General features: G+C 45.3%; 1 protein-coding gene across 4 annotated transcripts in view; it reads right to left on the bottom strand.

Moving 5' to 3' along the window:
• Nucleotides 1–1,861: 1,861 nt before the first annotated feature.
• The window catches only part of TTYH3 (tweety family member 3), a 75,131-nt gene continuing 55,608 nt past the window's right edge, over nucleotides 1,862–21,384 (bottom strand). For 2 of the 4 annotated variants that reach the window (XM_074599433.1, XM_074599431.1), the window contains 7 exons: nucleotides 16,356–16,411; nucleotides 15,017–15,109; nucleotides 14,804–14,896; nucleotides 13,905–14,041; nucleotides 11,715–11,891; nucleotides 10,704–10,779; nucleotides 1,862–2,960 (listed from right to left, as the gene is read on the bottom strand). In XM_074599433.1, coding sequence (XP_074455534.1) covers nucleotides 2,889–2,960; nucleotides 10,704–10,779; nucleotides 11,715–11,891; nucleotides 13,905–14,041; nucleotides 14,804–14,896; nucleotides 15,017–15,109; nucleotides 16,356–16,411 — 704 coding nt within the window. In that variant the 3' untranslated portion in view covers nucleotides 1,862–2,888. Of the gene's footprint in view, nucleotides 2,961–8,472; nucleotides 8,575–10,703; nucleotides 10,780–11,714; nucleotides 11,892–13,904; nucleotides 14,042–14,803; nucleotides 14,897–15,016; nucleotides 15,110–16,355; nucleotides 16,412–21,384 lie in introns of all 4 variants that reach the window. The other 2 variants (XM_074599432.1, XM_074599434.1) reach the window with 2 other exon arrangements.

Below are 21,384 nucleotides of genomic sequence, written 5' to 3' on the forward strand. Positions count from 1 at the left end.
AGTCACGTTATGCTGGCCTCCGGAGAGCAAAATGTTATCTCCGTAACATTCTTTCCAGTTATATTTTGAAGTCACAGAGCACATATCTCCACATCTGTGCCTTGCTGCAAGCCCCAAACGTTGTCAGCAGTTGTCCCGGGTGTTTTGAGTGGCTACGCCGAACCTTGGAAGGAAGCAGGTCAAGGTGGCTGCTCCATTAGATGCTGCAAACAAAAAGGCATAGGCTCGCTCCCCCGTTACCCCTGCTGGCACAGACGATACCACTGTGACAATTTAGATCCAACCCAAAGTGCAGCCACACGCATGTTCAGGATGCATTCTGTATATCAGAAAAATCAATACACAGAAGCACTTGTTTTCATGGGTTCCCCACACCCTCCAGCCTCCAAAACACTTGCCTTCAATGAGTAGGACCGGGCCACAGGTTTTAGGGCAGCTTCCCTAAAACTGATAGCGTAAGTAACAATCCGAGCACGTCCTTGCAAAGAGAGATGATGGCAGAACAACTCAGTCTTGATAAGGATTATATGGCTCTTGCATCTTTCTTCCAAGCAAGGGGGAGGTTCAGTTCCCCCCAGACAGCAGTGTGCTTTGGGCCCTGCAAGCTAACCATGCCACGTGCTTGCACACCCCCGTCTCCTGGTAGGCTTTAAGACAGGGTGGAAAACCTGGTGCTCGTGAGCCACAGTGTCCCTCCATATCACCTGTGACTACATTTCCCTGCCCTTGTTATTGATAACACAGAGGTATGTTTCAGTGTGAAGCCCATCAAACGTGTCTGAAAGGGCGTACTCAGTCCTGAGCAAGAAAATCCTGCTTCCAGAGATTTATAGTGAAGTGTGAAGTTTCCTCCAAAACCTTCTCTTCCTGTCTGCATGGCGGTGCCTCCTCCCTGTCACCCTCACTCCTTTGAATGGTAATAGCTGGCCTACAGCTTTTCCAGTCTAGTAGTGGTTTCTATCTTAAGAGGAGTCTCAAAGCTTGCTCTTCGACAAGAGCTGGTACCATTTTACAGCAGATATCATCATCCTAGTTAGCCACCTGCTCGGAGCAGTTCCTACCTCACTGCAAGAAGGCAACTGACTTGAGTAAAGGCAGATTGGTAGATTCTGTGCCCCGTTCAGCAAACGTGGGGTAGACAGACATCGAGTCTGAACATCGCCGAGGCGAAGACTAACTGCCTCTGCCAATGGCTCAACTCCAGTTCGAGAGACGTTTCCCCACTTTATTTACTCTGCCAGTTATTTAATATAATGCTCAGCAACTACACTAAGATGCCCCTGCTCAGAGGTAAAAAGACAAAAAGGAACATCGAAGCTACCCTACTGAAAGGGCAGTATTCGACAGTACCTCCGAAGAGGCGGTCTCCTCTTCCAGTAGGAAGCTGTCAGTGCCCTTTGGAGCACTGCTCTTCAGTGGAAGGTACAGCACCAATGGAGGATGTTGCCCTCTGCAGGCACCCAGCTGCCCCTTTGCAAGCCTTGTTCTGCCTCATGGCGAGAAAAATGCCTTACATGTGCCTTAATACGGTCAGATAGTGGTTAGCAACATGTCTTGAAAAACAAAACGAAATAAAATAGAATAAAATAAAAACCTGTTCTGACAGTCACAATGTTCTTCAGATGTCATTTGGGTTTCTGATTCTGGAACACGGAAGAAGATATACTGACAATCTTGTGAGTTTGTTAGGACTGAGGCTCTAAAAACCTCCTTCAATGCCAGCTCAGCAACCCTGTGCTGTAAATTATGACCTTAAAAAAAAAAAAAAAGAAAAGAAAAAGTCCAGCAGAGTTCACAGGTCACTCCTGCAGGGAGAACTTGCATTTGCTCTAAATCCACTGGTGCTTCCAGTCTCTCTTGCTTCTTTTTTTTTTTTTTTTTTTTTTTTTTTGCAAGCTGACTGTCCCATAAAATCTAGCATCAGAGAGCTGAAACTCTTTAGTGCAAAAATACCCCCCATAAAGTCTTACAAGTCTTTTCCTGGAAAAATTTGGCACCAAGTGGGTGGCTGGCTCCTGTTTGCTCTGTGTGTCGGCCTCGTAAAGACAGCACCCAGAACACCATCTGCAAGTACCTGGGCTCCCCTGGTGGAGCAGAGAGGTCAGGTTCAGAGCAATGGACTGGTGCCGGGAGTCCCCTGCTCCTCCTCGAGAATTCACAGGCCAGATACAGTGGGAAAGAAAAAAGCATTTTCTTAATGGATTTTTTTTAAAAAAAAAAAAAAAAAAGTTAACCAGGGTAGTGGAATGGTTTGCTCTAGAAGAGCCCCAGGCTCCCGAATTACAGTGGATATAGTGACACCACCAGGCAGGGGTTTCCCTCCTCCCTCACACAGGGCACCAGACCAGAGGACTCCCAAAATGCTGCATCGTGCTTTGACTCAGCATTCCCTCATTGTACGACAGTCACTGGCACCGAGCCTCTGCTTCTTCAGTGTTTCTCTGAGACTGATGATCCCACTGCAGAAGTGAAGAAGATCTACCACCGTCTTTCACCGAGTCCCTCTGGGGAACAGAAGGGGGGGGAAAAAGGGGGGCAGAAGATATTCACCAACTTTTTCTGATAAGCTACTCTGATAGAGTTGGCCCCAGGCAGGTGGACCCGGTTTCTTGCCTGGGTGCTCCCAGTTGCTTGCCTGCACGTGCTTGCTCTCTCTCGCACATCAGGTACAACAAGGTGAAGGCTTAAATTCAGAAGGGGCTTCTGCTCCAATGGGCAGGAACCAGGTTGGAGGATGGTCTGGACTGGAGAAACAGAAGGAGCTGCACTGGATTTTGGGCAGAACAGCAGGATTGTTCTACGAGGACAGCACAGGGGCACAGCAGTTGGCACATTGTTTAGTCTGACTGCACGTGTGGGTTTTGTTTTTTTGCTTTTGCTTTTTCATTTTAATGCACACTGCCAGCATCTGGACGAGGTTGGTTGGTGGCGAGGTATTTGGCTCTCATGCTGGAGGTGTACTGGAGGAAGATAAGACAAGAAGAAAAAAAAAAACAAAAACAAACAGAACAGAAAAGTAAGTCAGAATGACTAATGCAAACACTGAACCACAGATTACGACCACCTCCCAGCACAAACTGGTCTGTATTTACAGCAAGCATGTCAAGGAGCTGCTGGCTCGGTCTGACAAGGAAAGTTTCACGAGTCACTGCATAGTCTACTCTGAGTCGGCCTGCTGCAAGGATGCTGGCCAGGTCAGTGCAGGTGGGCTAATGATTTATCCAGGCTCTCTACAGAGAAGGAAATTCAGTAGTCATTGAGACGAGATATGCCATACTTTGCTTGGGAGAAGAGAGGGAAATGGAAACCATGCAGAAAACCCGCCTCACACCTTCATCCTCTCTTAGTCATGTTATTGCTTTCAACCATGCTGGAAAAGGAGGTTGAAAAGGGAATGAGATTGCACTGCATTCTTACATTGCATTTTACGGCAACGAAGGCATCACAAGACTGCGTGCATCACAGATGGGCAGTTTGAAAGAAAAGTGTGGAAGAACGAGTCTCTGAACAATTTACGCCCAAGAAAGAACAGACCCTGTCAGGCTGGAAACAGGTCGCCATCAAACAAGACGATATTAGCTAACAGTTATCAGATGGGTAATAATCCACTGAGGCTTGGGATCCAACTCGCGTACTGTGCAGCAGTAGACAAGACTCCAGCTTGGGGGGAGAAGAGAAAGTCAGAAAGACGAGAGGTTGTTTTCCTTGAGGGGGGAGTTGTTTTTTCTTATTTTCTGTTTTATTCTAAGCAAGGTAATCCAAAACAGCTCCCAGAAGCTACTGAGGTAACATATGCCATTCAGCTTTGAATAACAAGCTGAAAAGCATGTAAATAATACCCAGCAGAAAGAACAAAAGACTTTCTGCCTCTTTGTGCCAATGTGTTCAATACCTTCATCATGACCACATTACTGCTTCTGGGATTCTGCTACCATGATACTAACAACCAAGCAACGAGGACAGACATTTTATTCATCTTTTTATACCAGCTGGAGCTTGAATAATTCTATAATACCGACATCTTACTTCCCAAGAGTGCTCTTCAGCGTACTGACTTTTTATCACCTTTAAAACCGAACCACATAAAATAGCCGGTTAAACTGGCAAAGAGACAACTGAAAGGCAGTTCCACCCCAGGAGGTATGATTTATCTTGCCCACTGGGAAAGAACATTATGAGGCATCTTTAGGCTCTCAAAAGCTCAGCTGTCCAAAGGGGTTTTCAGAGAATTAACAGTATTTTATCAGTTTTCCTTCAAAGACTGACCCGGGCTGAACCTCTGCACAATAGAAGAGAGAAACTGCTCCTTTGGCAGAGCTGACCCCATCGGCACAAGATGAAGACACCTGTGGCTTATTTGCACACTCATCTCTTAGTGTCTTCCATAATTGGAAAAGTTTCAGCTGAACATGGATCTTAATATAAAAGTCTGTCCCAGAAATGGCATCTATATTTAGAAGACAAAGGGTACACCTGTTCTTTCTCTTTTTAAGATGTATTTTTTTTTTGCCAGTGAGAAGGAAAAAGGTAGAAAATACCAAGCTGAGCCCATTTTAGGACTACATTCTATAGTTTATTAAGTGGGATTACTGTTTCAGAAATCAAGTTTAGGGCATTATTAAAATGTATGACACTAACCCAACGGGCTCAGAGAAGCTTACAAGTCGAAGAACTTTCTCATAGAGGAAGTAGGGCAGCAAAATGCTGAAATTACCAGCCAAGCATCATGCTAAGAAGAGGGTCTTAGAAGGAAAAATGCATTTGATCGTTCATTTTCCATTTGTATTCTAAATGTGATGTGACAGCAGACGAGTACGAACAGAGAATTTCCAGGTGCTAAGCTTCTGTAAGAAGTATTTAGAAAAAAATATTTCTCAGATCATGGAAGGTTATTGTGCATCTTCCTCGACAAGTCATATAGGTTCCTGGACAAGTCATATAGGTTCGGCACACAACATCCAACATCAACTTTCATTAGAGCATTAAAATCAAGAAGGGCCACTTGATGAACTGCATTTCAAGGATGTGCGAAGTACACCCATCGTGGAGGGAGAAGTCGAAAAAAATTCACTGCTTCCTCCACTAAGAAAACACCCCACAGTTGTTTAAGTATCGTTAAACCCAAGTAATCAGGAACATGAGATTTGGACAGTCAAGCAGAGGGTATTTTACATTCAAACCTACCTGCAATCCACCACAAGGAACAAAATCAAGACTCAGAGTAGTCAGAGTTAGGGCTGATGTTCTCTCCTTAACTCAGGATTTTTGCGCCTTTGTACCTTTTCCCATTACAGTTTGAACCAGTCACTCCTTCTGTTAAAGTGTAATTTAACGACCATGATAAGTCTGATTGAAAGCTGGAAGTAGAGAGCTAACACTTCACTGTGCACCTCTCGTCACCAGCGCAGCTCTATCAGCGTGCACCGGATCTTCAGCCACTGCATCAGACTCCACGTACAAATGCTTTGCTCCATATGCTGTTGACAGTAGGCCCTCATCCAAGTCCTGCAGGGGAGGGCATCCTCTGCTGGGAAGCAGAGGAAAGATGCTGCAGAACAGACAGATCCCAACGTCTGGACAGGCCAGCAGATGAAGAGGTATCAGCAGAAGCTTGCCAGTCACATGGATACAAAACCAAACTATATTATCCACAGTTAAAACAACTAAGTCTTTGGCTCCTTTAAAAAGTAACTCTAAAGACTTAAAGCTCGAGCACAAGTCAGAGCCATTGAGGTCACGGACTCTGAGATAAAGTGGATAGAGTACCCAACAGCTATCAGGTATACGGTGGCATTTAGTTTCCTTCAAAGAGGAGCTTTCATAGAAGGTTAAAGAACATGCACAATGCAGTCATTCTTCCGCTGCTCTCTCTGGAAGTACCCACGTGCCTATACACCTTCATTTACCCTTTCAAAAACAGCACGGAGGACAAGTTTCAACCCATACCTTCACCACACTCTCAGCTACCCTAAAAAGAGTACCTAAAAGACTTCTTTTACCGTTTCTCCTGACGGCTTGTGCTATCCAACACAGTACACCTCTCAGTCACTTACCAGTCAGCTAGGACAAACACAGCTGATTGCACGTAAGTTTATTTTTGCATTTCTCCAAAGAAAAAAAAAAAAAAGGCTTTCCTTCTCATTCAGCCTTGTTGAGGGTATAAACTTTCATAGGTATGGTTTGCCAGCACATACTAGTTAGGTGCTTAACACGTAAAGCCTGTGTACAAAGGAATCATTGGTTGCAAAAAAATATAAAAAAAAGTTAAAAAAATAACGAGAATAATCAGTTAATTTTAGAGACCATAAATTCTACCAACTGCTGTGAACTGTGCAGACCACGAGTACTTCACAGCTAACTGAGCTGTGCTGGAAGATCACTTACCATATGAAACCATGACTCTGAGTATAAACCATTTACTGTTTGTGGTTAAAAACCCCATACATATCTCTCTTCAGCTGCCCCGACTTTGATTTCCTGCCAGAGCTATTCAGGTAATCCAATACAGACCAAAGCTTCTGGATTCAAGTTCTTCATGGTTGATCCACCTCTCAGATGGCCGGAGCACAGTAAACACAGAGGGTTTGGTACCATTATGTATGGGAGGTACAAGATGCAGGGAAACGGCCAATTCCAGCCAGTGGGTTCTGAATTCAAAGTGACTTAACTTTTCCAAGTCCAAGGAACAGAGCTTCTGTTTGTTTTGTTTGTTTTTAAAGTCTTGGAAAGAACGCAATGCCTTTTTCTTAGCCCTGCAGACAGCCACATTAAACTCTGGGTGTGACTTTAGGTAAACAGAAGACAGCGCAAGCTGAGATAGGTCATGTTTCAGCCCAGAGGAGATTTCAAGGCCAGAATGAAGGCACTAGAATTCCCCACGCCCCCCGAGCAATATTTTATTTCATGGAATAGACCCATCTAATATCACTACATTACCACCTGCAGGAATCAAAAAGCAGAAAACCCACCATAAGCTGACACCCAAAAGTAGTCTTTGCAAGACTTAAGACTGAATAAAGTTGTGAGCCTTTTGAGGGTGCTAGCACCATGCTTCAAGACAAGTTTGTTTGCATTCATGCACCACGGCAGAGGGCATCAAGACACCCGATTCAGACAGCACCCTTCCCAGCACGTCACAAGGCAGGCAGACAAACGGCAAGATGCAGCAAGAATGCAGACCAAGCAGCAACATGACAGAACGGAATCCAATGCAAGGCTGACAAAAGTCCCAACAAGAACGGCAGAAAAGGAGGAACAGCAGCTTTATGGACACGTATTTGCGGGAACACAAAGTAAGATAGAGGTCATTGACTACATGAGTCAAAAGCAACGGGCTCTCTTTTCCAACTGGAACCAACCCCTCCCAGTGACTGTGTGGCTGTAGTTCCCTTGAAGGAGCACGCTGTCCTTCAGACCAGATGAGTATGACGAGCCTAAGAGCAATAATTATACCCTATATTCAACCAAGCTAAAAACTACAAGGCCTAATGCAGACCACCTACTCCTTCTGCAGGCACATGGCTTTGTCATGGACCACTGCAAAGGAACAAACGCTGGCTATCTTGGAGGACATCAGCAACTACAGCCCATTAGGAATTCAGACCACGAAATGGTACTAGGAGGGCCCTGCTCACAGAGCCTGTGGGACATGGATGGGATGATTTGGACACACACAGAACAAACAAAACAGTAAAAGGTTTTGAAACAGAATGAAACAGATCTTCGTGCTTATGTCTGGACCTTCTGGGAAGTTGTTTTTTGTTTGGTTTTTTTTTTTTTAAACTTGCTCCTTTTTGATTTTGAATGCAAGGATAAAAAAGGAGAAGCTGCACACAGATCTAACAGGCAATGAACAGGACAGGCCACCATTACCAGCTAGGATCTTTCAACAAATTAAAAATCCTGCTGAGGAGCTTGAAGCATGTGCAGATAGGTATCAGTGGTTTGGGGCACATGCCGTTATGACCAGTCGAGACAAACAGAACAGCAGCAGGTCTCAAGGGAAGTCAAAAAGTTGAATTAAGACAACCAGTCCCAACTGAAAAGCTGCTAGGTTGGTTCTCGTTACTTCTAGAAATGGGCTTCTTGTGGTGGGAGAACTTCTATTTTGCATTTGAAGTGAAAGGTTAGTTCTACATTTGGGCAGCACTCAGTACTAAGTGTTCAAGCTGTTCTCAGGTGTGGACTCCTGAGTTGAAGCTGCTGTGAGTCAACCTTTGTGAGGCATGGGCACCTTTAACCCTCACAACGCGCACCAGAAGCCTTTGGAAGGTTGATATTGCTCCTTGAGTCTGCACCAGAGCGAAACTGATTTTTAATTTTAACCCTTGGCAGGAGGGAATGGGGTGGGAGGTGCAGAGGGAAGGAATGTGAAGAAATAAAAGGCACTGGCCTGGGATAAACAGTGCAGGGATGAAGGGAGTGGTTGGGAGTGGAGAAGGGATTGAGCAAGAAGGACCTTTTTTCCAGTACCTGTTCCATTTGCGGGCGCTGTTACCAGTATGTCCGTGCACTGTCCGAGGGCTTAAGCTGCCAGCTCATATGGCTGCTACTGTCCATGGCAGCCAAATACAACTGTGATGACGCAAGAAAGAGAGAGAAAAAGAGAGTGCAGCCTCAACGTGCATGAAAAACACAGTGCAAGCAAGTGAAACGCCGTGGTGTGTGTCAGTGACAAGGTGGGCTCTACAACCCTAAGGGAATAGCCCTGTGGCAAGAAGGAGAAAACAGAAGGAATGAGAGAAGGGAAAAAAAACAAACAAACAAACAAAAAGCCAGGAAAAGTAACGGACAAACAATGCAGCAGGATCATCACATCTTAGTTTTCACCACTTGTTCACAGAAAGCTAAATGGAATACATCAGCTCTGTCCACCCGCTGGACGTAACCTCTTTGGATGGTTACCCCCACCTCCTCCCTCCCGGGAAGAGGCAGGGACATGTGCATTGGTATTCCCTTTTCATCTCTCTCCTCCCACAGATGGTTTGCTATGAAAAGCTGCAAGTTCTCCTGCCTCAGTACGGTCTCAGCCACCTGCTATGGAGAGCCACGAATACAAAAACCCCAGAAAAGCCCCCTTCTCTGCTGCTTGCCAATATGAGAGCAGGCAGCAATTTTCTTGTTTCCACTGCCCGGCTACTACCACTCTGATCCTCCAGAAAACGCATTCATCCTATAGCCTGTTCCTTGCCTTGTCTAGGGAGAAGCTCCCCTTGTCCATAGGAGCAACAATGCGCTCTCCTCCTCCAGCTCCTGCGCTTCCCTATAGCCCATATCGATGGCTGCCAAGTAAAAAAAAATCTCATCTTTATCTCCTGTCAGAAACCAGCCTAAGGCACCAGGACTCGGATCCCCCCTCAGGGTATTAACACAAACAGCTACTGAAGAACCAGGGAACTTCTTGTGTAACTAAAGCCCCCGTAGAAAGGAATGTGCTGCCTCTGAAGCAGAAGAGCCGTAGGGGAAGGGGAAACAGGACCTTGGGTCTACAGACGCTGAATGAACATATGCCTTGGCAGCACCAGAGGGACAGTGCCCTTCGGTCAACAGGGAACGCCAGCGGTAAAGCATTTGCCACACTGTACTGGTGTGCAACACGTCAGCTCTTCTCCCGAGGACCACCTCGTTGCTGAGAGCAGATAACGCTACCAGAGCTTGCAATAAGAGCACCAGATCAGGGAAAACTCTTTGTGAAGGTTGAAAGAGTCTGGCCAAGTATAGAGACAAGGATTAACTCTCCGCTTTTCCACTTTCTCTACAGCAAGATGAGCTGGTCATTTTGAAGTGAAAACATGAATGTGATGTCCCCTTTTCCACCACAGTTTCTATTCCTCCATCCTCTTCCTCCCCTTCCCATAAATTTGAACCATGCACCACGGAGTGTGTTTTCTTTATCTATACCTGAAGACTGGTTGATCATTAAAAGCATGCTACTACTCATCCTCTGCATCCACACCACCAAGTTAGTGAGCACTGTGATGGCATGTTCTCCAAGTTCTGGTGTAAGTAAGGCTTACAGGATCCAGTGAAGGAGGGCAAGATTCATCTAGTTCTTACACATACATGAAGGCAAGCCCATGTTTTATCCAGCGCACAGAAATGGCTATCAGGCCACTCCAAATACCAAAACCTTCCATGAAAGTTGGTTGGTTTTTTTTTTTCCTCCATAGGAAATTAAATACAAAAAATAGATTCTAAAGAAAGTAAAAACAGTTGTGAAATAAAGATTTAAATTAAAAAATCTCAACGAAAAAATAATACAGGTTTCATCCTACCATCCCTTTAGGGCAGATTAAGGAGAGAGGTTCAGCAATAACTCTGAATTTACTGTTTTAACAATTTTCATTTTAAACTTGAGGAACCAATGCCACAGATAGCAAGTACACTGCATGCAAGTGAATCATCCTGCTGAAGTCACCCACCAAGACAGTCATGCACTCCAGTGGTGGCAGGACTGGGCCCATAGCATTAACAGTGTTAATAGACCGAGTTTTATTCTTTTTATGTGCAATGTCCAAAGTAGCAGAGCGAGGTTTTATTCCCCGCGGCAGGTGAGACGTGGCTTGTCTATTCAAATTGCTGCCACTTATGGGCCAGATCCTGTGTTTGGCGGCACAATCAGCTCCCTTGAGAGTATACAGGAGTGGTAAACGTGTATTCCCCAAAGTTGCTGAAGCAGAGAGGAGCAGTAAAGAGAGACTTACTGAGGGAGGTGGGGACTCCCGGCCAATGAGCGGGGTATTCTCGCAACGGGGGTTCTGGAAATTTGCATTCTGGCTCCTAGGAAAGGAAGACACACATGGTAACAGGGGTACGTGTCACACTTCTCTGGGGAAGGTCTCTGACGGTGACATAGGACAGAGCATATGCACCCCCAGAACTACTGTAACAGGTCAGTCTTCCTCAAAGCTTTTCTAACAGGCCAGGTGGATCCCCCTTTTCCAGACAAGGGCACAAAACTAGCATTATTTTCCTCAAATCAAGCACTATCTTTACACTCTTACTCAGAAGGGCCCACACTGAATCACGCCAAGTGATTTAAAAATAGGTCTGTGTGAAAATCTGCCTCCCTGCAGCGTTAGAACTGCCAAGCTGCAGAAATGGAGATAAAACGAGGACAAAAATCTAACAGGAAGAACAAAATGATGTGCCAGCCCCAAAAAAATGGGCCCTGAAGGTAATCCGAATGTGATCAGGGTTAGGCACTTCTGGAGAAAGCTCTAAAGATCCCACCTGGACTAGGTAGCTCCATAGTGCAACGGCTGTCAGAGCTGCCTGCAAATATTGTGTAAGGAGCCTGCAGGTTTTGTCTTGACTCTTGGTCTCTCAGGAGGCTTAAAATCTTCTGGCAAAACTGCTCTGTCTGAAGAATTAAGTCTTCTGGAGATCAGAATCATTGTGTAATAAGGAGCCCGGACAATACTTTCTTACTTCTTTTCTCTAGCCAGATTTCTAAGTCCTGCAGGACAAAGCTGTTCGTACGTTGCAGCGTGCTGTCTAATACAACAACCCTTTCGACTGCAGCACGTTTAAGCTATTCTATTCTCCCAGTAGATGCCAATCAGAAAAGATGCCTTTTGACACTCTGGATAAAATCCTTTATCACTTCTACTGCTTGGTCAGAAGTCCCAGCCTCACAGCACTTGGCGACGACAGAAATCAGAGTGAAGCAACCTGGACAAGCCGCAATAGAGCCTTCTTGTCGGGATACTCACATGTACTCCGTGACGGGAGCATTGCTGACTGTGTGTGCTGCTGCTGGAATGCTGGTCTCACTGCCATAACTACTCCCACAGCTATAGAGGCTGGGCATGTGCACTCTGTAAAGATTATCGTGTGTTTGTCTACTCCCTTGAGCAGCTGATTCTTCTTCCCCATCATCATCTGAGCTTCTGCAAGAAGGAGAAAAAGTTCCTCCTAGAACCCTACAATTACCCCACACGTGGGGTTTGCAGGAAACCATGGTAATCCTAGGAACCTCCCAACCATCTTCCACACCTCCACATTTATACCCATTTGGGATGCCTCAGGGTGGCAGTGTCAAACACAGCCTACACCACAGTGACTCAGACCTCCCACAGATACCATCTGGACTTTTACACTGCGTGATCCCCTGCAGTCTCCCTACGGGCTTGGCAGACAGCACAGTTCTGCCCAGTCGTACAGCCAAAGGATGGACAAACATCCTGCAATACACAGCACTTTTAAAAAAAGTGAAGGAGAGGCAGTGGGGACGTAGTGCCATGCAGCCCTCAGAAAGCATCCTTCAAAACTGCAGTCTCTGTCTTTCCGTTTCTTGCAGCCATGTCCAAAGAACTTTTAAGGATAATTCCCTGTAGACTTCTCTGAACTCCCATTCTGGTTACAAAAGGGTCTGCTTCAGCTTCTAACAAAATCTCAGAAGTCTTTACACGGACTAAGTTGTAACATTTGCGTCTAGAGGCTTTCTCAGCTCATTGACGCCAGGATTTTAAATCCATTTTATTGCAGAGCAGAGCCAGTTTGCCAGTTGGTTCTTTCCCCCCCTTCCCACAGCATTCTCTTGTCCCTCCTATGTAATATACACTACGATTTCATCTCCCTAATTGTGGGATGAAGCAACGAGATTTGAAATCTATTTTAGTGACACTTGACAAAGCTACTAAAACCGTCTACACGGAACACTTCGTTGCTGAGGGGAGACAGCATGGACATCACTAAAACATCCCAAACATCACCTGCAGCTTCTGTGCCACAAGGTGGCACTGAAGATTTATTCAGGGAATTGCGGCCTGCACAGGCTCTTACAGGCAATTAAGTACGACATCCTCCACCTCCCGGAGGGAGGCAGAGGAAGAAATGGTGCTCCAGGGAATGCAAGAGGGAATCCTTCAGTTCAGAGCAGCAGCCTGAGCCTGCTGGGGTTGGCAGGGCAGGCAGCAGCCCTCATGGAAGGCAGCACAAGAGATACCACTGGGTAAATCTTTTTCCTTCAAACGGGCTGACTACATTCCCTTCTTGATATCGCCTCTGCAGCCGCATGTGGAAGAGGTAAGGAACCCAGCCATTTTCTTAAGTGCTGTTCTGACGCACTTCCCAAGGCTTTCTCTGTGGGCAGCGCAGGCCTGGCGGGCTCTGGCTTCCTGCTATTGTTCAGGATGTTCCATTTTACTTTGAACCTTGAGCCTGGGCTTAGACCACAAAAGTCCCGTTTGAGGACCACAGAAGAGGATTTGCTGCACAGTCTGTGGCTCTTCTGCAAGAACAGAAACTCCAGGCTATTTTAATAGCTGCATGTGGCGCAGCAGCCGGTCAGTGAAGCGAAGGTTTGCTCAAGACTTACTGATCAGCCTGGTTACCATCATTAATACTAGTTCCAAACAACTCTGCTGTTAGATGATTGCCCCCAATTTGCAAGTATCTCACCTGCCCGTGCTATTGCCAACAAGACAGTTCCTGGTTTCTATTAGCTATGCAAGTCAGCCGCCCCAGGTGAGCAAAGCCAAAAAGGCAAGTGTGAACTGCTTCTCGTTGCAATTCTCTTCCCCGTACTCGAACAAATGCCTCAAAGCAATGCAAGAGAATAGGTATTTTACAGCAATGGCACATAGTTCAAGCATTACTTCTCTTTAAGCTATAATCATTCATCTCTGACTTGACTCACAGTCGGTCATACAGCATACTGAATACTCTGCATACAAGGTATTCCAGTGCAATAAGGTTCAGATGTAAATATTAACCACAGCCAGAGCAAAAGCCAATAGTTTGTTTTTTTTCCTGTTGGACCTGTGCTTATAAAGCCTCATCCCTCACACTCCCGGGATTGTATGGGAAAGAGCTCCATATGCTCACGGGCACAAATCCAATAGCCAGTCTTCACTAGGAAAGAGCTCTACAACGCTACAGGAGCTAAACCCTCTCTATACCTCTTTTGCTGCCAAGTGTGTGGGACGCTGCACACAATGGAACTGAACATGAGGGCTGTGACAAAGGAGAAGAGAACCAAGTAGATGAGGCCTTCCACTCCATCATAGCAAAAGCCCGTCAAAGCCTGGACGTAATCCTGGGGAGAGAAATGAACAATTTCCTGATCACTAGAGAGTTAACATTGAGCTCTAATTCAAAAGCCCTTCCCCTGGATTACATTCTCCGAAACAACTTAAGAGATTGTAGTCCCTTTTCCAGAGCATATTTCTATTTTAATTTCAGGGACCCCAATGTTTTTCATAACTGATCTAACCCTTATTTCCCCTCACGAAGTCCAGCTCGGATTTAGACGCGGAAATATTTTCAAACTCACACAATAAGACTTTAAGAGAGAGGAAAAATAATAATTAAAAAAAAAAAAAAGCCAAGGCAAGCTTATCCACCCAACTTACGATACCACATTTTTCATTAAAGCCTCTCAGCTCCCTCACTATCTCCCATTGCCCAAGAACACAAGCACGGACTATCTGTTCCTCTGCCTTCAGAGACGCAGCCAGGGCAACAGTTAGGCCATGCTATACGGCAGCCTTCATTCCGCTCCACAGGAAAGGCAACAAGCTACGTGCTATAGAAAAAAATGCTTGAAGGCCCCTGAAACCTTAAGGCTGCAGCTTGTCGATGTATAAAGGCATGTTATCTAGTTTCCTATGTTGATTTTTAAACAGAAAGCTAACTTGACCCAAATTCCCACTCTCCTTTCTGCTGGAGTCAATCAGTAAAATCTGTTGTAAACTGTTTTGGCACACCAGAGATTTGAAACTCCAAAATAATCAGTACGCTACAGGCTCTACACCCGCTTTGTTCTTTCTTAGCTCAAGCCCAGTCACTGAGTACTCACCAAATGAAGACTCCGACAGTCTACTAAAGCTGTCAGTTGCTGCAAGTTGATCTCTGTCGAATTTAAAACCTCCTGAATCCGAGTAAGATACTCCTGTAAGCAACAAGCCAGTGATTACAGCAAGGAAACGGCTTAGCAGGAGGTGATCTTGGGCTTTGTACAAGGGTCAGGGAAGCCAGCAAGTACAGGGAGAACAAACTTAAGGAGAGTTACCTTGGAGGTGGGGTGCTCTCTGCTTGCTGACCTCATGAGTTCCATAACATCATCTTGCATTTCCACCAGAGCCTTGTGACTTCCTGACAGCTTCTGCTCAACACAAAACATGCAATATTTCAGCAATTCAGGCCACACGAACCAACAGAACTCCTGGGAAAAGACTTAAACCCTACTACCCAAATATTGAAGCATTATCTGTATGAATGGTACGAGTTAAGGATGTCCCAACTGACACTGATGCAGCTGCGATAGGGTTAAGTTTGACTTCTACCAACCTGGAAGAAATACGGACAGAAAGAAGAGGGAAAGGGAAGAACCAGGAGAAAAAAACAAACATGTACACACACAAAAACATCTGCGCAGCTGGGGCTGGCTCCAGGATAGAGGAGGAGAAAGCCACAAAGCACCCAGGTTCTCACCGCAGAGCACAGCTGGATTTTTCTATTAAATCGGATGGCTGAGAAAGACTTCATGTTAACGCTAGACGTTGTTTGTATTGGGGTGCAGCCTTCCCATCCCATTAAAGCATCCATGGGAATTTCACATGCAATAGCATGTCAGAGCATACTGAGCAACCAGAAACGCAACAGATGGCAACGGTGCATCATACCACAGCTTGAAGTGTTCTTACCCCACCCTTTAAAACAGAGGAAGACAAGACTTAAAAAAATCCTAAATATAAGTGGTGAAGCAGCTGGTGTCTGCCAAACGGTGGGTGGTGTGGGTTCATTCTGGCCTCTGATGCATACGACAAAGTTTGGGATGGGCCCAGGTGCTGTTCCTCAGCCCCCACACAAAAGAATAATGACTCACATTTATACTTCAGGATACAAACCCTTCAACATCCAAGGGATTTAAGAGGTGTATGTGAGAATCACTCCCTCACCCACAGAAGTGGCTGCATTTTGGGAGTGGAGTGTTGTCACTGTTTAACCCAAAAGAACCTGCAAGAAGAGATTCAAAGCAGGAAGTCTGGCATTTCCCACCCTGGCATTAATTGTGGGTGCTCTGTCTCCGCGTTGCTGCTCTTCTAGGAGTGCCATGTAAACAGAGGTGCCACGAACAAAGCCATGGTCTTCACCACATCACACATGGGCCCTTCTACGAGGGCATCCTGGACCTGAAGCTATGCGGGTAGTGATGAAGTTGGAAAAAACTGCTCACTAAATCACAGTGCCACCTCTTGCACAGCTGGAAAGCAGCTACCAAAGCTTTACCAACAGGTGGAGTGCTCCCTAAAGCCAACACCCTGCAACTTGCTGGCATCAAAAGCCTTTAACCAATACCCTGCAGGATACTGAGAAGGGCTGAAGAGAGCTAGGATGCTTACACTCACCTGCTGGAAAGGGTTGGGGTACCCAGCACTGCAGGTGATGTAATAGCGGAGAGTATCTACAAAGACAAAAGAAAAGAAAGTCATGCTAAATACATTGTTCCAGCTTTGCAGTATTTTATGACTGCCACAAAGGAGGTGTTAAATTCTGAAAGCAATAAGCAAAATGAAAATGCAATATAAATAAAATCACTTCCCTCTCTCCATGTAGGATTACAGTGCAAGGATGGCACTAGAGAAAGGGAACCCTTGTAAGCTGCCTTTGGGGAGAAAAGAAAGATTGGTTTTCTCTTTTTTTTTTTTTTTTTTGTGAACAGCAAAAGGCAACGGGGCTGCCCCACTTACACCATTAGATGAAACATCCAAAAGGTTTTATTCAAAAGTCAACACTATCCACAGTATAGGCATAAGACAAGACGTCAGTCTAGGATAAATCCAACTGCATGTTTAATTTCTGCAACTTCCCAGTGTCAGAATACCCTTCTATGGTCCCTGAAAGCAGCCACGGGCTGCTGCCTAGGGCACAAAACAAAGAGACAACTCAACTTTCAGCCAATTCAGTTCACCGGATAGGTCACTACACAGCCACAAAATACTAGTACAGGAGAGGCAGTAGAGCTGTGATATAAATACAGGCTGCTATCAAAAATACCTGTGGAAGCACACCGTTGGGCCAAAGGAGGTGCATACACACATCCCTGTGCTATTACACAGTGCTGAATATACTGCGTACTAAACATACGAGTTCAAGCATTTAAAAGAAAAACAGGCAAAAAAAGACATCTTCACAACTGGGGATTCTTCTGTCGTGTTCAAGGAGAGACCGGTTTTAGACAGTGTTCTGTAGAAGAACAAAAGAAAGTCCTCCTAATTCAAGAAAACCAGAACTTTCAGTAATGTCACTTCCTAAAAATGAAAAGCAAGCAAGGAAACGGATGGAAGACAACAAGTTCTTGTCTTTCTGACAGGTATTAGGGGCGAACAAGTAAATAGTCTGTTTTATGATGGATGTCACTTGCACGCAATTAGATTTTAATAAGAAGGCTTTAATTAGACTTTAACTAGAAGAAGTGCACGTCATTTGTTTTGCATCCTTCTTTTGACTTATGCAAAAAAGGTATTTTCGGTATTGAGTCAATACTGCAGACTTGATCAGGAAAGAAAGCTCTTTCCACGTATTAGGATATGAGCAACATGTTTACCCGTTCGAGGGACCTCAGATCGTTGGCTGGCAACATCCCCAAAGTTAGTCTTAGCACTGAGTAGCTCTACCAGCAATCACAGTATGGTGAAGACACACTCGTAAACTTCCAAATAAGACTGTTGAAGTACTTTGCTAGCAGCATCCCTTATTTTCAGGCTTGAAGACACAGATTTATTTCTCCTCATTCAAGTGTGTATGAAACCAGCCTGGTGCCTTCATGAGCCCTCCATAACGCTACAACTGCCAGCACGCACAAGTTACAAATACCAGGCTTTCCCCCGCCATTCTCAATAATGCTATCCAGGGAGAGAGCTCTGAAAGACTTGATCATCCAAATACCTTTAGATTACTTCTCAAACATTTACAGTTCCTCTTCAGACAAATGGAAGAGCATCAGCTCAGCAAAAGCAAGGGTGACATTTGCTTGCTAAAGATGACAAAAGCCCCAAAACACACATACACTCTGCATTTCCCCCCGACTAGCATCCTTTTCTCCATTCTTTTTAATCTCCTGCCGGTGACTTTCAGTCACGCATATTCCAGGCTGCAAAGGTATTCTAATCAGTCCCAACTCAGAAATCAGTAAAAGGCACAACCACAAGTGAGCGGAGCTGTGAAGAAGGCAGACCTGACTGTATCCTGACTCTGCTGCGCTTCCCATAAATATTGAATGCACCTTTCGGCAAGCCAACCCGCTGGAGACCAAGTGGTACAACACAGACTGTCAGCTCCTGCACACTGGCAATGCAACCTGACAGCTGTTATTTATAATTCATTAGCCTACTTTGGGGCAGCTTCTGCCAGCTGCTCCATCTCCCCCCCACCGGCTCTTTCTCTGGGATGGCTTACATCTCCCCAGCCAAGCCTCTAAACAGCAATCAGCAAAATCTGAGTAGATAGGAGGGCAGCAAGAATTGCTTTGTGTGCCTCCCTTTGGGCAGACCACACAAATGACTGTCCACAACTACTGAGCCAAGGAAAGGGCTGCTCCTCCCAGGTTCATAAATCACACTGAACGGCTACGGAAAAATAGATTAAAAGGTACCTGTGCTGGGAGAACAGCATAGCAGCAGCCATCCACAGCATCACACACGACGACCTAAAGGAGCTGTGATCTTGTCACCTATTTATTTTAAATCAACAAACCGCTAGAAGTTTCTTTTAGTCTCCCACAGTGCTATCAAGTTTACATCGCCTTTGTAGGTGCCTTAAGTGGCATGACATACCGCTAATACAGAGCTCCAGAAACATTTCTTCAGGGCCTTTTGGATCATCCCTGGTGGGCAGATTACAGATGAGAGTTCCTGATATCATCATAGTTTGCAGCTTGTAAGCCCAGGATAAAGATTTGCTGGTTACAAGCGAAGTGAAAAGCAGTACAGCGAAATAAGTGCTTCCCATGCTTCACCCTGGAAGGCAGGATCAACAAGGCTTCACTGCGGTAGCGCTGGCTTTGCAGCTGACAAGTGTGACACTCTGTACATAAAATGTGCTTTCAAAAATGGCAAAGCCAGCAGGAGGAGCCTTCCCCTGCACCGCAACCAGTGTGCTAATAGCTGTGGTGCTTTAAGACTAAGGCTACAATAGGCACTGAAGCTCCCTTAAAGGGATCCTGTGCTGCAAAGCCTGGAAATCAAAAGGAGCGTGACCCCTGCGCCTCCATACCACCTGGATGGGAAAGAGGAAAGAGCAGGAGGCATCTTCACCAGTTTTAAACCCGGTGGAGGCTATCCTCTACAACACCAAATCTCACGTTTCTGTCCAGAGAACAGCTACACTAACCCATCATTTGTACTCTGCTAACAGCTCCAGGCAATTTCTCTCTATAATTATCTTTCTGATGCATTTTCCTCTCACGGAAAATTCCTGAAGGTTGGATCTGATTTTTGAAGCCGGCCTTTGGGCAATCCAGTTCATAGAAGGGTTAGGCAGGGCGACATCTGCAGCTGCCTGTGCCTGCTGTTGCTAGCAGCAATCCTCCTGACCCACGCTCTTGGTGCGCAGGCAATGTGGGAGCAGAAGGCAAGGAAGGGAACTACCCAAAATGCTTTATTTTTGCAAAGTCTGTTTTTCCTAGAAAGGAAAGTAGAACTGCCTACTAAAGACGGCTTCAGCTGCTAGAACTACTTACTGCTTCTGCAACCATGGAGACTTACTATTCACTTCAAAGCCCAGCTGAAATGCAAAAACGGCATTATGCACCCGCCAAAAGGCAGCGAGAAGGTCTGCAGGGTAAAAGAGCAATCAGAAAAAGAGATCCTAGTTTAAAAAAAAAATAAATCCCCACACCTAGAACAGCTTTTCCCAGCCCTTCATCTCTACTTGAGCATTCTCTAAGCAGCTTGCATTTTACATACACCCAAATGAGACTGACTCTGTGCGTTCAATCATCAGAAAAAGTTGAAGCATTTTCTTGCCCAGGTAACACGTTCTCCACCAAGAGTTTGTTTCCCTAAGGCAACAGTCTGACAGCAAAGGGAGGTATCTGCGTAACATTTATATTTCTCTCTTAGATGCCACTCTTGTACTGGTGAAATCATTCATCGGGGGCCTTCAGTAAGGAGCTCATAGCCATCCCACATGCCCTCCGCTCAAAGCTTTCTGCTAATCAGGAGTCCAATAAAACCAGGCAGGAAAATACAGCTTCTCAACACCAACATCAGTGCAGCAGGATTCTCGGGAGCGCTTCTTTGGGCAAACTCTTTTCTGCAGTGCTCGCTGAGCTCAAGTAATAACTGCGCGACCACCACATGCCCCATGTGAGGTTTTGTCCTGACCTTACTTCTAGAGAGGAAAGGGAGGTGGTGGCGGTGTCAGTCCTCTGTTTCATTCAGCTCTGGGCTTCTAAGACGAGAGTGAATCAGTGAGAGGCCAACTAGGAGGCTGCACGCGACAAGAACGCTTCCTGCTTATATCCGAGTAGCGAAGTCTCAGCATCCAGCCTGACCAACTTGGCTGGACTGGAGGTAAAAGGCTCCATTATCCATCCCCTGAGGTTTGCAGTTCCTTTGGATGAAGCAAGTGTCTGTTCGCCACGCAGATTTCCAGTAAGAGAATCTGGAGAAAGCTCTTCCTGTTGTTTAGACAGATTGTGCCTTTTTATTTAATTTTATGCAATAAGTCATCTGATAATAACATAACATCAATGAAAAAAGAATGAGACTAGAAGATGGCCTCCTGCTTTGAAAATAAACATCTTGGCTGCACCAAGTCTTTTTACGAGCAGCAGGAGCTGATTATACAGCCACTGTTCAACTCCATTGGCTTTATCTCAATTAATGAATACTGCACGAGTTAGGCACATATGTCAGCCTCTTCTGCAAAATGATTTAAGTCTCTCCTTCTCCAGGAAACCTGCATTAAGGCTTTGCCCCCACTTTTCCCCTGCTTTTTTCTAATGCAGCACATTTTATCTACAAAACAAGGACATCTCCTCTCCAGCTAAAAACACGACAACAATAATAATGCACTTAATCAGATTATTCTCAGCTCCATTAATTCTCTTTAGATTTGCAAACAGCAATTAATACACAAATAGGAACATTAACGTACCAGTTGCCCAGTATCCAACACAGTTCTTGTTCTATGAAAACTCCTATAACCACCACCAACAAAAAAGCATTGCAAATATGCAAACCTAGATGACTCATCCTAGTCTGAATGCCAGAGCATAGGGCTGGGAATATCACAACATATTATATTTAAAAACAACAACTAAAAGTAGCGATTAAAGGGAAAAATTGACCCAGCGCTACAAAGCTTCTTAAGATTACTTGTTGGTTCTTATATCCTTAAAAATAGGCGGCAGCACCTAGCGCAGTATGCCAT

This window comes from Larus michahellis, chromosome 8, assembly GCF_964199755.1.
Source record: "Larus michahellis chromosome 8, bLarMic1.1, whole genome shotgun sequence".
NCBI classification, from domain to species: Eukaryota; Metazoa; Chordata; class Aves; order Charadriiformes; family Laridae; genus Larus; species Larus michahellis.